The sequence below is a fragment of the Piliocolobus tephrosceles genome, chromosome 20, assembly GCF_002776525.5.
Source record: "Piliocolobus tephrosceles isolate RC106 chromosome 20, ASM277652v3, whole genome shotgun sequence".
Classification (NCBI taxonomy): Eukaryota; Metazoa; Chordata; class Mammalia; order Primates; family Cercopithecidae; genus Piliocolobus; species Piliocolobus tephrosceles.
This window is the reverse complement of record NC_045453.1, coordinates 42,023,727-42,041,242: the sequence shown is the minus strand read 5'-3', so window position 1 is coordinate 42,041,242 and position 17,516 is coordinate 42,023,727. Positions and strand designations below refer to the sequence as shown.

General features: G+C 42.6%; 1 protein-coding gene across 2 annotated transcripts in view; it reads left to right on the top strand.

The window, feature by feature from the left end:
- Window positions 1–17,516, top strand: part of CFAP61 (cilia and flagella associated protein 61) — a 295,737-nt gene that overhangs the window by 28,743 nt on the left and 249,478 nt on the right. For both annotated transcript variants that reach the window (XM_023217758.2, XM_023217759.1), the window contains 2 exons: window positions 6,464–6,596; window positions 14,224–14,383. In XM_023217758.2, the coding sequence (XP_023073526.1) occupies window positions 6,464–6,596; window positions 14,224–14,383 (293 nt within the window). The remainder of the gene's footprint in view (window positions 1–6,463; window positions 6,597–14,223; window positions 14,384–17,516) is intronic.

Here is a 17,516-nt window from a genome sequence, read left to right as displayed (position 1 = left end):
AGAAGACCACTAGAGGTCACAAGAGATCTTAGAAAGAAAAAAGGTGCTTGGTTTTGCATATCTGAAGTCAAAGAACAATCTAGTTGGTGCTGATCTTGGGTTCTCCTACCCTACACTGAGACAGTGTTCATGGTAAAGAGTTGGCGTAACTAGAACACACTGCATTCTCTGGCACTACCACTAAATTAGATTTTCTGTGACTCTTTTTCTTTCTTCACTGGTTTCTTAAAATACACACACACACACACAGGTTTGAAGAAATATATTGATGGCGTTTGAAGTGACAACAGAATTCCTTTTACAACTGTACCTTTTAAAGTCCAGCTAGTGAAATGCAAATCCTCTCTGGATATGGAGACTATCATCAGACAGAAACGAGGAGGCTGTGCCAGGATTCTGGATGCAGAGGTGCATCCAGAAGAGGTGGCCTGCTGCTGCTGCTGTCACTCCAGTCCTTAAGTGTGAGCTTTCCGTCTGTGCATTCGCAGTGGCTTCTGTGCTTGCAGGGAAGTGATGCACACCTCTCAGACTCGAGGGAAGCAGGCCTGCAAGTTTTCCTCTGGAACCGTAATCATGTAGTGCAGCAGCCAGACCGTGGAGGCAATGAAGCAATCTCAGGATCTGCGTGTCACCCAGAGACCCATCAGGCTGCAAGGGAGAGCTCTGCATGGCCTAGACGTCGTGGTGCTCCTAGCAAGCCCAGCTAACCGACTGGTGGAAGTGCTGAGGGAGTTTGTCCTCACTTCTCCCCAGCTCCCAGGAAGCCAGTGAGAGCTACCAGCTCATTACTAGCTGTGGACTTAGAAGACACCCATTTCCCAAGTAGGGTGTCCTGGAGAGGTGGTCGATTTTCTTAAGGTGTGGGTTCAACTCCATTTCACATGGCACAGTTTTCAGAGTCTGATGGAAATCTGGGTGTCTGAGAGATTGATAAGTCTTTATGAGGTGACCGTTTGTTTCCTCCAGAGAAGTTGAAATAAAATATTGTATAATTGATGACATTAACAAGCACATTGGTGCCCCCTCTCAAGTCACATTCTGAATGGAAGATATAAAGTAACTTTGCTTTTCACTCAGAGAATTGTACTATTTCCATTGCACTCTGTGTTGATCTGTGAACTCATCGTCATCACCACTGGAACACTGTGCGGCATGTCAACGCCAGGGCACGTGGCGCTGCCGCGCCAAATTCACAGTGGCTCTTCTTGCATCCTGACTTTGACAGGCAGCACTCATTGCCTCAGAACACTCACGTTGAAACATTTGACTACATGAGTTGTTTTCCATAGCTGGGGTGTTTTGTTTCTGTGGGGCTGGACTTTGTCATATGCCATTTGAGACTATGTGAGGCTGATGTCATACTTTATCATTAGCACTCGGGCTGATGCGAGATCATAAATTATCAATTACCCCAAGGAATGCATTTAGCAGAACAAGTTCCTCTTTATCCATTTTGGGGAAGGGCTTAAGAGAGAGCCTCTTCAGAACTCCCAGATTTGGATGTTTTTCTGTTTTTCCCAGAAGAATTCGTGTTGAGGTATGATTATGGATAACTTTGTTAATGGGCTGCTCGGTTTCATGAGCAGGCCTAGGGCTCTGGGTCTCCTGGAACCTTTATTCCTGATGTTTATAGCTGTAGAGTAATATTTTTGTGTCCATCGTATAAATAAAAGCCTATGGTGCACAGTTGATTGTGTGTGATTGCTGTCTTCATTCACTTAAAATGATTAGGTTATTGAATTATTTTTCCATTATTTAAAATGTCTGTTAATAAATATTGATGCAACCTTTTATTTTTGGCAAAATGTTTGAAAATGGATTTGTTGACTACTTTCTCCTAGAATTTTTTACAGATTATTTTTAGCCAATATCATCAAGGACTCTTCTTACAGAGAAAAGCCACCACCTCTTATTAGCAATACCCTTTTGGCAGGTTAAGTGGGGAAGTGAGTTGTTCCTGGAAGGCAGCAGAATGTTCTAGGCTTTTTCTGCCAAGGTTCTGAGGGCTCATGTGGAGAACAAACACTTGCTAAGGACTTACTGTGCCCCAGAGAGCAGGCTTTAATGCGTCATTTGGAACTTGCAGCTATTCTTGTCCCTACCTGTTTTTTGTACATGAGAAAACCAAGGCTTAGCATTGAAGTGACTTTGCCAGTTTCTTAGTAGCATCAGAAGGCTAAGCATAGGGGCTATGATGCCACCAGCATGGAACCATAGGTTCAGACTGCCCAGATGCTGCCCCTTGGGCATAAAAATTCTGCCCTTCACTGCTGTCACTGTAAATAGGACCCTTGACAAGGTCTCAGCACAAGGTACGAGCCCGGTTCACGTTGGCTATTGCTGTTGGGCTACATGCTACAGAACTGCTACAGAATTCCTTCTGTGTCCCTAAAGAACATTTTCCCTGGTTGGGAAGATGCTACACCTTGGCTATAAGAATTAGTACCAGAACTGGATGATACATATCCAGTGATGATCCCATCATTGGGTTCCTGGGAAAGGAGGTTGGGAGAGAAGAGTCACTGGAGGGTGTAGGGTGGAGATGAGCTTTGGGGATGCTGGAATTGGGGATGGGCAAGGGGGTCAGAGCACTGGCTGGGAATAGAGGTGGGAAGGAGGGAAGATGGTGAAGTCTCCTTCTAGAGACAGTAAGTGAATTAACTCGTATGATTATTGGTGACTAGGGTGGAAAGATGGAGGCAAAGAATTTTGTGCCCATCCCAGAAACAGTGGGGAGCTTGCAAAAGTGGAGTTTTTCAAAACTAATTTCAACTTTTATTTTAGATTTAGTGGGTACATGTGTAGGTTTGTTACCTGGGTATGTTGCGTGATGCTGAGGTTTGGGGTACAATTGATCCCATCACCCAGGTACTGAGCATAGTACTCAACAGTTTTTCAACCCATACCCTGCTCCTTCTCTCCCCTCCCTAGAAGTGCCCAGTGTCTATTGTTACCATCTTTATGTCCATGAGTGCCCATTGTTTAGCTCCTACTTATGAGTGAGAACATGCAGTATTTGTTTTTTTTTTTTGTTCCTGCGTTAATTCGCTTAGGGTAATGACCTTCAGCTGCAACCATGTTGCTGCGAAGGACATGATTTCATTATTTCTTATGGCTGCATGGAAAAGTTTTAAAGTAAGATGAAGAAAGCAGGGTTTTAAGAAGATTGGTGATGGTAGATGGAATGACAGAGTTTCTCCTTACAGTAGTCAACGGGTAGTGAGTGCAGTGATTCAAGCTTCTGTAGTAAGAAACTCTCTCATTCCACCCACTGACTGTAGAAGTTCTGCAGTTCTTTTTGGTTTCTCCTACCTAAGTAATAATGATAATAACAATAACATTGCACATGATCTTTTTAAACATTTGCTATTTTTATGACAGATGCACACACAGTAACACAGAGAGGTAAAGTACCCAAGGTCACAGCTGGGCAGAAGCAGGATCCAGACACAGGCAGCCTGGCTCCCCTGCTCAGGCTGTGACCACTATGCTGTATCATTTTATTTCTAATATTTTCAAGAGCACCATATGACTTAATGCATTTATGGTGGTCCCTCAGTCCCCTGGGCCACAGGTGACCACTGATAATGCTCAGTGATCACATGCAGAAATAAACAGACAAGTGGTCAAGGCCTTCCTTTGGTAAATTATTGCAGGGCTGAAATAGCTTGAAAAGTGACTGCAGCATCAGCAGTACAGTCATACCCATTCAAAAAACGGTTGACATTTGTTTCTGGCTCCCTGATTTTGCCTCATCACTAGAAATTCCTGCTGATGCCCTTGCATGATGGAATAAGACTGTTTGGTGGTGATGACGTCAGGGCCAGGTTGACAGTTTAAGAAAACAAAGGATCTGGTTGCCTGGATAATGACCCTTTGCTGTCTCTCCTTCCAGAGAGTTTTGACAAGAGGTGTATTAGTCCATTCTCCCACTGCTGTAAGGACATACCTGAGACTGGGCTATTTATAAAGGAAAGAGGTTTAATTGACTCACAGTTCCGCAGCGCTGGGGAGGCCTCAGGAAACTTACAATCATGGTGGAAGGGGAAGCAAACGTGTCTTTCTTCACAAGGCAGCAGGAAAGAAGAATGAGAGCCGAGTGAAAGGGGAGACCCCTTCTAAAACCATCATATCTCGTGAGAACCTTCTCACTATCACGAGAATAGCATGGGGGAAACTGCCCCCATGATTCAGTTACCTCCCACCAGGTCCCCTCTATGACATGTGGGGATTATGGGAACTACAGTTCAGGATGAGATTTGGGTGAGGACACAGCCAAACCGTATCGAGAGGTTAACGAGAAGATTCAACCTGAGGAGTCATGGTGATGGTCCCTTCCATCCTGAGTTCTCATCTTCTGTGTGTGTGTTTTCCTCCTTGTACCATGGTCTTGTTGGCTGGCTCCCTCCTTACCTCTGAAGTTTTATAGACCAGAGACCTGGTTTTTCAACTGTGTAGTTGTTCCATCGAGATACTTACTATTTTTAATGAAAAACCAGCATCATTTCAACCATTATACTTGTGTCCACAGAGGCAAAGGTTTCATCCTGGGAGCAGGGTGAAGATTTTCATCCAGAGTGCATGGGGTCATCCAGTTTAAAGAATTTACACTTAGGGAGTACACCTGTGGCAGGATCAGGGGATTCGTTCCTGCAGGGGCAGGAGGAGTGGTGGCAGGGCTGGCTGGATGATAACCTCTGACCTCTGACCCCTAGCCGAGGACTCCCCCCCTCAACTCTTTTGCTTCCTGCTGCAAATTTTCAAAGGAAGAGTCTAAATAAAGGAGGATTTTTGAAGTGCATTGTCAGCTTAGCAGAGTGTGAAGGCAGAGCTTAAGTCACTAGACCAGAGCTCATATCACGGCTCTGCTACCAACTGTTTCTGTCATCTTAGGCAAAGCATTTCCTCATCCCCATGAGCCTTGCTCTCCTCCCTCTGCAAAGTGAAAATGGCAGTGCCACCCTCCTGGGATCGCTATGAGAAACACAGTAGCAGAAATCATCCAGATAAAGCCCTGAGCTTTATATATATATATATACTGATCACTCAGTAGATGGAGCTCCTATTAATGTCAAAGAGAACATATTAGAAGACAAAATGGGATGATGAAGATGGTAGCATGGTAAAGCTCCGGGGGGAGGAAATAGACATTAGTAGCCAAAGCAGATATACTAGAAAAAAATAACACAAAGCTGAAACATTTTTACAGGAAGAGTATCCGAAAAAAAAAGTATAAGAACATCCCAGACAGGTAAAAAATAGCACTAAATTTACCCAAGAATGTGCTAAAAAGAAAAAAGGAGTGTTAAATCCTGCGGCAAGATGGAACACAGGAGCCAGCCTCCCCAAGTTGCAATAAATCTGGTTCTTGTCCCCACCTGCCGCCGCCCCCCGTCCCCAACTAGTTGTCAAGGTCTCTGTAAAGGGTCCTGAGCATGGAAGCGGAGTGGATGTCCCCAGGAGGGTGAGCAGTGCTCCATCACCTCACCAGCCTTCCCTTCCATGGCAAGTGTAGAGACATCTCAGGAATAAAGGATTCCATGGGCCAATGTTTGAAAAATGAATAAACAAGGTTAAATATTCTTACTGTAGTGCTTCTCAGAGTCTTTAATATGTAACTATGAAGCAGGAAGAGACTTATACAGGTTATTGTTTTAGGCACTGGAATTATTTGGGCTGGAAGGATGCTCAGGACAATATCATAGTGGTGTTTCTTAGAACATCCTTGGGAAGTGCTGCCCCTAGTCTCTTGTCCCTTGGCCCATGACAAGTGCTTCCCTGCATCCCACACCCACACATGCCAACTGTGTTCCCTCTGCCTGCAATGTTCCACTTCTAGGTTTCAATATAGCTTCCTCCCTTTCTCTTCATTCTGCTCTCAGCTCAGATGACCCTCCTCACAGAGGTCCTCCCTGACCACTTGACCCTCTCACTCTCTATCCCAAAGCATGTATCATTATTTGAAATGTTTAGAATTGTCTAAATTGGTTACATCTTTATTGTCTGTTTCTCCTATTAGAAGGGAAGTTCAGGCCAGGAATGGTGGCTCACGCCTGTAATCCCAGCACTCTGGGAGGCTGAGGCGGGCAGATCACGAGGTCAGGAGATAGAGACCATCCTGGCCAACATGGTGAAACCCTATCTCTACTAAAAATACAAAAATTAGCTGGGTGTGGTGGTATGTGCCTGTAGTCCCAGCTACTCAGGAGGCTGAGGCAGGAGAATCGCTTGAACCTGGGAGGCTGAGGTTGCAATGAGCCGAGATTGTGCCACTGCACTCGAGCCTGGAAACAGAGTTAGACTCCCTCTCAAAAAAAAAAAAAAAAGAAGAAGAAGGAAAGTTGATACCATGAGTGTTGCTGTAGCCCCAGCACTTAGAACAGGGTCTGGCACATAGTTGGTGCCCCGTTGAAGGAAAAAAATGAGTGAACGAACACTGAACTTCAGCCTTTCTATTAAACAGGGTGGAAGACCATGACGATCTCATGCCAATATTTATGCGCTATGACACAATTCTGAAAGAAACTTACGGTGAATACTTCCTGGCCGAACTAATAGAGGCCCAAGATGAAGAGAATCATGCCGTTGTGTGTGAGGTTAGTGACTGATCCATGTGGGGACACACTTAGTGAGAGGAAGGAGGGATGTGAGTGGTGTTGCTCTTGTGTTGCTGGGCACCCCTAGAGCTGCCATTGTCTCCCTGGCCACCCCGGCCCTCCCACTGCCCTTCCAGGTGGTACGCCAGGCCAGCTTCCTCCCCTGGGTTACTGACTTTAGGCTGTCTTTTGCGAGGTCCTCCCAGATGCCCAGGGTGCTGTAGATTCTTGCCTTGTTCCTAGAGTGAGAGGGAATGGAAAAGACCCCCCAGGGGTGCATAGGGGGATTTCTGAGAATCCCCAAATCTCAGACTTCAGAAGTCACACACCAGCGTTCTGCTGGCAGATGGATTTTGTTTGAGTTGGAGAGGTATTTTTTTTTAACGTTTTGTTTTGACATAGTTTCACACTTAAAGAAAGTTTATAACTACCCAGATTCCCCAAATGTTATCATCCAGCCCCATTTGTTTTATTCTCTTGTTCATCCTTTCTAATTCCCCACCCCCCTCTTTCTCTCTCACTGGCTTTCTCTCTCTCTCATGTAATTCTGAACCATTTGAGAGTAAGTTGCATACATGATGCCCCTTTACCTCTAAGTATTTCAATGTATATTTCCTAAAAACAAGGGCTCTCTCTTAGATAACTGCAATACAATGATCAAAGGCAAGTAATTATGATTCCTATAATTCTTTTATTTTTTTATTTTTTTGAGATGGAGCCTTGCTCTGTCACCCAGACTGGAGTGCACTATCATGATCTCGGCTTACTGCAACCTCCGCCTCTCGGGTTCAAGTGATTGTCCTACTTTAGCCTCCCAAGTAGCTGGGATTACAGGTGTGTGCCACCACGCCCAGCTAACTTTTATATTTTTAGTAGAGATGGGGTTTCACCATGTTGGCCAGGCTGACCTGAGGTGAACTCCTGACCTCAGGTGATCTGCCTGCCTTGGCCTCCCAAAGTGATGGGTTACAGGAGTGAGCCACCGCACCCAAGTAGTTCCTGCAATTCTTTTATCTAATCTACAGACTTTATTCAGATTTTTCTGACAGTACCAGGAATGTCCTTTATGGCAGAGGTAATTCCAGGCCATTCATTGCATTCAGGTGCTCTGTTTCTTCAGCCTTTTTAAATCTAGAACAATTCTCCAATCAGCCTTTATCTTCCATGACAATTACAGTTTTGAAGAGTACAGGTCAGACATTCTGTAGAACGTCTCATTTTGAATTTGTGCAATGTTTTCTCATGATTTGATTCAAGTTATATATGAGTAAATATTTTTGAATTAGCAGCTAATGTAAAAATTATGAAAGTCTGTATAATATTTGGAATTTCTAGCTTTTCCAAACAAATCAGAAGGCCTATACTATTGGGCCCAAAAGACAGCCCATACCCTCTAATTCATGGTTCTTCATCTACTCATTATTTGTTAAAACTATAAGAGCTGTTTAAAGAATATTACTTTTCTTGAAACTAGGAATGAAAAGTTATCTTATTTGGATGACATGAGCAGTTTGAGGCTTTGTTCTACATCAGTGGTTCTCAAACTTGGCACATATGCAGATCACTTGGGAGGCTTTTAACTATCCATACCATGCCAATGACTTGGATCCAGAATATATACAAAGAACTCTCACAACAATAGAAAAATAATCCACATAAAATGTGGGCAAATGATTTGAATAGACACATTTCAAAAAAATGAATAAACAAAAGATACAATTGGCCAATAAGCACGTGAAAAGACATTCAACACCATTAGTCATTAAGGAAAGGCAAATCAAAATCACAGTAAGATACCACTTTACCTCCACTAGGAGAGTTAGAATCAAAAAGCAGGACAATAGCAGATGTTGGCAAGGATGTGGAGAAACTGGAACCCTCATTCATTGCTGGTAGGAATATAAAATGCCATGGCCATTTTGGAAAAAAGTCTGACATTTTCTCCAAAAGTTAAACATAAGAGTTACCATTTGACCCAGCAATTCCATACACAGAATTGAAAACACATGTCCACACAAAGACTTGTATGCAAATGTTCATAGCAGCATTTTTCATAATAGCCAAAAAGTAGAGATAGGCCAAATATCTATCTACTGATGACTAGATAAACAAGTTGTGGCATACCCATACGAGGGAATAGTACTAGGAAATAGAAGAATGAAGCACTGATACATGCTACAGCATGTCAGAACCTTGAAAACGATGCTAAGGAAAAGAAGTCGGTCATAAAGACCACGTATTGTATGATGGCATTTAGATGAAAGCCTAGAATAGACACTTCTCTAGAGACAGAAGGTAGATTAGTGTCTGGAGGGAAAGGGGAAAGAGAAGTGACTAATATTGGGCATAGGCATCGGTTGGTGGGGGGATGAAAATGTTCTGGGATTAGATAGTGGTGATGAGTGTACAATTTTGTGAATATATTAAAAACCACTGAATTGTGTTTTTCTTTTCTTTTCTTTTTTTTTGGGGGGACACAGTCTTGCTCTGTTGCCCAGGTTGGAGTGCAGTGGTGTGATCTTGGCTGACTGCAACCTCCACCTCTTGGGTTCAAGCGATTCTCCTGCCTCAGCCTCCCAAATAGCTGGGATTACAGGTGCCTGCCACCACACTGGCTACTTTTTGTATTTTTAGTAGAGATGGGGTTTTGCCATGTTGACCAGGCTGGTCTCAAACTCTTGTCCTCAAGTCATCTGCCCACCTTGGCCTCCAAAAGTGTTGGAATTACAGGTGTGAGCCACTGCACTAGGCTTGAATTGTGTATTTCTTAAAGGGTTGTTTTTATGGTAGTTGAATTATGTCAATTATATCCATTTTTAAAAATCCTGTTGCAGGGGTACCCTTGGGCCAATTAAATGAATCTTTTGGGGGTGAGACATAATCCATATGTTTAGTTTTAATTTTAGACACAGAGTCTCACTATGTTGCCCAGACTTGTCTTAAACTGCAGTCCTCCTGCAGTCCTCCCAAAGTCCTGGGGTTGCAGGCATGAGCCACCATGCCTGGCCTCAATCTGAATTTTTAAAAATCTCCCCAGATGATTCCAATGTGCAGTCCAGGTGGTGAAACACTCATCTACATGAGGGTAAAACACACCTGGTGAGAATGACATGACTTTATAAACATGTGGGTATTAGTTTCTGAAGCTGACAATTGGCCCTGGAAATTAGATTCTGAAGTACTACATTGGAAGAATTTTTATTTATTTTATTTTTTAAATGTTTATTTTATTTTCTCATATTTAGGTTTTGTCATGGTTTCTCAACTACCTGATTTCACGTATTCTCATTTAGCCATTAGCCCCAGGCTACCAGGCTAGCCACAGAATGGAGGGTTGGAAGCATTTGGGCCTAGCAGCACCATTTGGAAAGCTTGTCTTTACACAATTAGACAGAAACTCCTGAGAAGTGAAATGATTCATACAGACCCCAGTAAGGATTTTCATGACCAGACTTTACTCATCAGGTTTAATCAGGGTCTTTGTTTTTGGAAGGCTTTCAATTATTTGGTTTCGAGGTACTAGTTTTAGTCTGAATCACTTGAGTCAGTGCTTTGTAGAGAAGCCGCAATGACCTCTTCCCCCACATTCTTTCTCTCTCTTGCCATATGTTTCACACTTTCAGTGTGTGTAAACATCAGAGCAAAGCCGTAGGCTGAAAACTGAGGTTCCAACCCTGCAAGGATTCTTTGGTGTCTTGAAAGAGGCAGAGGGCATCCAGCCCCATCTCCTTCCAGAGGCTGTGCTGCCTCAAGCATCAGAGGCTTTGTGTTCTGTGGAGGGGAGACCACAGACCTCGATCTTCAAATGGAAGGGCAGAAACAAGACTGTGGGCTGGGATCTGGGAGGGGACCTCTAATCTGAAGTGAGCCATGTCTGACGTCTGAAGCCTTTTCGGGTTCAAGATCAATGCTGTTGCTATCCTTTTTCCTGCCTCCCTAGGGGCCTTTTAGGCCATGGTGTGCTGGAGCCAGCTTGCTCTGGCTCTCAAGGGCTGACTGTAAATCTTCAGGAACTCTGCAAACTGCTTGTTAAATACAGCTATTATTAAAAATTAAATTATAGAAACATACAATGTAATAAACTATATTAAAACAAAGTTAATAAATACTTGAAATTCATCACCTTCAATTTTTTTTTGCTATTCTCCATGCTCTTGAGGATTTTTTAAAAAAATGTCTATGGTCTCTGTACAGTGGATGTAAGAAATAATGGCTAGCTACTGTGCACTCCCTCCCAACTACATGTTTAGTGAGATCACACTGTTCACTTGACATTGGCCATGATGCGAGTGCTTGCACCTCAGAAATCGGCAGAAGCTACAAATCTGGGCTTTCCCCCCATCGGCCATGATGAGAGTGCTTATACCTCAGAAATCGGCAAATGCTACAGATCTGGGCTTCCGCCCTCCCCCACTGGAATGCTGATTAGGCATTTACAGGCACATGTTACTTTAAGGCAACCACCGTCAACCAGAGGAAACAGAAGTCCATCAAGTTTGTCTCTTTCTGAACAGCCATGGCAGTTCCAGGCCATGTACGCAGCATGCCTGAGGGCAAGGCTGTGCCCTGTGGGAAACCCTTACGACTGAAAGGGTTTTTAGTTACAAGGACTTTCTTTGGCTTGATAGCTAGTTTGGAGGAGTTTGGGGCCATAACTTCATACAAGTTCCTTGTCATAACTGTACCCTGGCTTACCTTGACATCTGGTGTTTACTCCAAGCTGAGGTTTTAGGGAAGGGTAGTTGGAGGCCAACGGCGGCTCCTAGTGACAGATGGGCAGAGCGTCTGCTTTGGCATCATCCATGGTGTGGGCAGCAGTGGTCCGAGTAGGCACCACTGACCTGCAGGCAGGGAGAGCCTGCCAGGTCAGCCATGCGCTTGGCATCAGGAGGAGAGGATCAGAGCCAGCAGTGGTCACAATGAGGGCAAAACCCTCATGGTGGAATATGGACCTGTTTGGGAAGACAAGGCCACAGTACATGTAGTTTTCCAGCAATCTAAACCTTATGTGTCATGATGTAGATCTTTACAGGACAAGCAAGAAAAACAAAACCTTCAGTTTTGTTCTCCAGTAGAAGATAATTGAAGACACTTGTGGTGGAAAGTACTTCTGTCACCAGGAAGATAGATAACAGCCAGCAATCAATGCTTTTCTGTTGTACAAGTTAAAAAAGTCCATTAAATCCATTTATTTTTTTCAGTGCATACACAAGAATGCATTTGGATACTCCTGCAGATTCATATTTAAGAACAGTCTCAAATCAGTTATTTGAAAGAAACTCAAAGGAAAAAGCAGACACTTCCACAATATGTCCTTGCTCTGTTGTAGTCTGTAATTGTGAACTTTTGTAAATTGTTACAACCCTGGATGAATGATGGGAATATAACAGGTTGTAGAATTGGAGAACGTTAAATCTTTGTTCCTAATGGCAAAACATGTTTTTCTCATTTTCATCAGAATGTGTGATCCATGCCATTTGAAATCAAATTCCAAACACAATGAGCCATTAGTGTAATAGCTCATTACTAACAGCGGTCTTATAAATAATACATTCTTATCATGCACATGCAGCTCGCTGTGAAGCCAGCAAAAGGTATTTCAGGCCATCGAAGTTGTGTTGCGCCAGCGCGGCTGTGGATTAGAAGGACATCTCCATGTGAACCAAGATGGATGCCAATTTTCCCTGCCGAGAGTGAGGCTGGCCGTCTCTTTCTGCACATATGGTAGATGGATTGGTTAATCAGCGTCTGCTGAGTCTTGGGCCTGAAATTACAGAGAAGCCAGACAACTGCGGCTATGCAGCCTTTGTTCACGAGTGCAAACAAGACAAACAATCACTTGTTATTTGGGAAAAAAATTAAAATGTTTATTTTGGACTTTTATTAAAGTGTCAATGGCTTTATAAAACAGCTGTGTAAATCCAGGCTTTTTCAGCAGTATCATTTTAGGGGGACTGTAAAGAAAGGAATATACGTGAAAAAATTAATTTTTAAAAATACCCTTTGTATTTCAGTTTTGAGGAGAAAATAGAGGAAGTCTCACTTTTATTTTGCAAACACATTTGAGAACAAATGATTTTTAACTGGGAGACATGTTCGAGAACAAATAGTAGTTTAATACCTAATTCTTTTTGGTGTCATTTTAAAAACAGTATTATTGTAGCCTGATTCTCTGTTTTAGGAGGTTAAAGCATTAACCATTTTCTCTGACTGGGCATTTATGGAAAGATGCTGCATTCTTGGGAATAGAAAATGCCTGTGATTATTGAGTTCTGCTACTTTCTGAATGCAATGGTTATCTAAAAGTCTGAACACTTGAGAGATAGGACCCAGTAAATGTAGGTTTGTAATAACAGCTATCAGAGTCTAATCAGTCAATCAGAATTTACTTAAAATCTACTTAATAATTATTTTATGTGAAATTCAAAGGACTATGTATTTTCTCTCTCTTTTAAAATTTTAAATACTTTCCTTGCAGAAAACAATGAAATACAGAATTACTTAAGAGATATAATAAGGAGTTTCAGTCACAACCGTCTCTCAATGTGGAATATGATAGAATTAAAGTCTGTTGTTAATTTCTAATGTTTTGGTACCAATCAGGTACCTGGTACCCAACCAGGGTTCAGATCAGCTAGTTACTCATCTTCTCACCTATGTATTACTCATCAAAGACCGAAAATCATGGGGACAACTGCAGGAGCTTCAGAACCAGCTTTTCGGGGTGATGGGAAGTTAGATGTTTGCAGATGAGACCCACCTGGTGAACCAACCCAGCCTGACTCAAGTTTACTTCACTCGAACATTTTCCACCAAACTTCCTTCCCTAATATCTCCTCCCCATCAGACTATTCAGTTAAATAAGTGAGTTCAAGACAAATTGAAGAGTTTCTATCTGATAAGGAGCTAGGGTCCATGGACTTTCTCTGTACTGGGGGCTGATCACATGGGCACCGGAACAATGACCTATATTCCTGAGAAATATATGACCTATATTCTATTCCTGAGAAATGTGCATGGCAGAGGGGAAGAAAGTAGACAGAAGCACCAGGCTTATGTTGGGGTAAAAACACATGACACCAAATGGCAGAGGATATGGAGCAGGCAGCGGCAGGGTCTGAGCAGAGGGCAAGTATCCCAATGGTTGAAGGGTCAAGAACTCTGGCAATTTCCCTGTTACTTATGCACCACTAGGTGTGTCCCCAGTGGTCACTTATTGGGACATTTTTGAGCATGTTTTATGTACTTAAGGAAGACACTCATGCCTCCCTTAAATCTCAAGGTGCCTGCCGAACCACCAGCCGACCACATACTGAGGGCTTTGGAGGTTTCCTGATGAGAATCATTTGACCTCTGATAAAGTAATGAAGTGTTTTGGACTGGGTGCGGTGGCTCATGCCTGTAATCCCAGCACTTTGGGAGGCCGAGGTGGGCAGATCACTTGAGGTCAGGACTTCAAGACCATCCTGGCCAACATGGCTACACAGGAGGCTGGGGCAAGAGAATCGCTTGAACCCAGGAGGCGGAGGTTGTGGTGAGCTGAGATATACCACTGCACTCCAGCCTGGGCGATAGAGCGAGACTCTGTCTCAAAAAAAAGAATAACAAGGTGTTTTGGATATTTCAGGTGGAAGGCACAGCTGTTGGGTTCATGAGTGTATGCTCAAGAGTGAACATGCAACTGCTACATGAGTGCTTTGACTTGGGCCCTTTCCACGGACTCTGTTTCCCCCATCCTGATGATGTTCTGGAACCACCACAAGAGCTAAGTGTCCGAAGAAGTCAAGGTACAGTGGATATCATAGGGACACACTGGAAAATTAAATCTATGCTTTATACACATTGCGCTCTTTGCTAAGTGATGGAACTAGATAGGGTACTTTATATTTCCTTCCCCAGTTCTTAAGGAGTAGTTCCATAGTTGGTTACATCCTTTTGCAAGTATCTACAAGCACAGATAGTCACAGTGCAGGGGTGGAGTTAGACATACTGGACTTGGGGCTTTAGGGCTCCCACATTGAGGATGCTCACTTCTTGAATGTTCATTGCTAGAGTAGATGTAAGTTACGGTGAAATAATTACTAGTGTTTCAGGTTTTACACACACGCACACACACACACAGCCAAATATGACAAGTGAATTTTTCAAATCAAGAACTCGGGAAGTTTTATATGCTTTGAAGTTTTAATCCCAACTTTCAGTGCTTCTGTGTTTTTGTCTTTGACAAATCATAATATAGTATAGGTCTGTTGCAAGTAGTCATTTTTAACTTGCTTAAGTTACTTCTAGCTATATGAAATGATATCAATTTAAAAATATTGTCTCTATCAAGATTTTCACCACATTCAATTAGGTAATCTCAAACTTTGATGTTTTAATTTAGTGAGGTCTTACTGTATCCGTGGGTATCTTTGAGGTTACATATTTGGATTCTTACAGAAGACAGATGCAGGCAGGCAAGTTACCGTGGGTACATCAATTCACTTCTCTACAGCTGGATTTCTTCATTTGTAAAATGAGCATAATAGTAATACCTCCCACACGGCGGGGGGAGGGGGGGGTTGTGAAGTTTCACTGAGATAAGCCATGTAGGGTGCTTTGCACAGTCAACTTAACACTCAATAAATGTTGATCATCACTGTTAGCAATTTTTTTTTCCTTTGTGTCGGCCTTCCACCAACTTGAATCTTCCTAGGGTAAAATCAGGGTAGTTCAAATTGCTATGCTTTTTCCTGTCTGAAAGATTATGACAAGATTGTTCAGAAATGGGAAAAGGAGCACTTGGCTGGTGGCAAAGGACTTGTCAGTCTAGACAACAGAAGGCAGCAACTTGGCTAAGCTTTTCTCCTGAATGCATAAACCCAGTGCACAGCGTCTAGACCTCATCTGAACACACGCACTTATCATAGAGAACTTGCAAAGCCACAGGTAGAGGAGTTTCCCTTTTGTTCTGATGATAACAACACCCTTCCCAAAAGAGATTTGGGATCCTTATTGTTTAACAGTGAAGCCTTGCTTGCCATGCTTCTCAGAGAAGAACTCTACCATGGGAGAGTTCTGAAGGAACTTATCAGTGTGAGACAGTCTGGGACCATAAGTTGTCATTGTCATTTTCCAATGCTTAAATTCTTCTTTGAAAGCAGCACTAAATGGCCTTTTTTTTTTTTTTTTTGGAGATGTAGTTTAACTCTTGTCACCCAGGCTGGAGTACAATGTTGTGATCTTGGCTCACTGCAACCTCCGCCTCCTGGGTTCAAGTGATTCTCCTGTCTCAGCCTCCAGAGTAGCTGGGATTACAGGCAACTGCCACCACACCCAGCTAATTTTTGTATTTTTAGTAGAGACAGCATTTTGCCATGTTGAATAGGCTGGTCTTGAAGTCCTGACCTCAGGTAATTCACCTGCCTCGGCCTCCCAGAGTGCTGGGATTACAGGTGTGAGCCATCACACCTGGTCCTAAATTGCCTTTTTATGGCTGAATATTCTCATATATAAAATGGCGATAAAAATAGTATCTAACCCAAAGAACTGAGGGGATGATTAAATGTTAGAATCTATGTGTTGTGCTTAACTCAGCACCAAACACAAAGTAAGTCCTGAACATTTAAAAATATTTTTTCCCCTGTGGCTATTGTAATGAAGAACAAGTTGAAAAGATGTAGTCCCTTCCAGTGTGTTCCTGAGTGGCTCTGTGCTACTAATGTTTCCTACATAGAATGAATGGAAAATGACTTAGAAACTTTATGGAGCAATGAAATTCAAAATTTAAACTGAACCCTGGACTTAAAAACACACATAAGCTAGTATATCTCTAGCAAGAGCCCACAGAGATATGGGCACTAAAAGAAGTCCTACTTCTGTCTACCTCCTTTAATATTTTTACCTAAAATCAGTCAATCTAGGACAGGTGGTAAGTAAAAGAAATAGGAAAACTTATCTTCTGTGCCTTGTTTATTTTTGAAAGTCAGCTTTATGTTCATTGACACAAGGATGATTCTTTATGAAATTTTCACCAGGGAGCTGGCATTGTAGACTTCCAGATAACTTCCAGGGATTGAGTCACAAATCATCAACAGCTCATTATATCTAAGAAAAGAGTCATCAACACATTTTGCTGCCATCTTCCTATCAACAACAACAAAGAATGGAGGCTCCAGAGAAAATTCTAAATGTACTGTGATCTGTTACTTTTCTTGCCTGATGAAAGTCTCAAGTTAAAGTAAATATAATTTCTCTAAAATATGAACTAAAATTCTTGTTTCAAATGAGCACACATCACCATGCTTCATATCTTGTATTTTGTTTAGTGCTTTTTCCATTTCAAAGGATTTTTATTTATATTATCTCATTTTATCCTTGTAACTTGGTGTAGGAGAGCTAGGGAAGGTGAGGTTCTCTCTATTTTATACCTGCTCAAGCTCATCCAAGCTTTTAAAGCTCATCAGTGGCTGACCCAGAAGGCAGACCCAGCCTCTCTCTGCTTTTGTGCAAGGTGATAATCTTGGCAAGGTAACTTTTTATCTTAGATGGTTTTGACAGAAAACTCCAATGACGGCTCTGCTACACAAGATACATGATCAGTTTTTTCACTTTTTTATTATTATTATTATTAGTTTGAGATGAAGTCCCCCTCTGTCACCCAGGTTGGAGTACAGTGGTGCAATCTCAGCTCATTGCAACCTCTGCCTCCTGGGTTCAAGCGATTCTCCTGCCCCAGCCTCCCCAGTAGCTGAGATTACATGTGTATGCCACCACACCCAGCTAAATTTTTTGTATTTTTAGTAGAGATGGGGTTTCACCATATTGACCAGGCTGGTCTTGAACTCTGGACCTCAGATGATCTGCCCACCTCAGCATCCCAAAGTGCTGGGATTACAGGCATGAGCCACCATGCCCGGCCAGTTTTTTCGCTGTAATAAG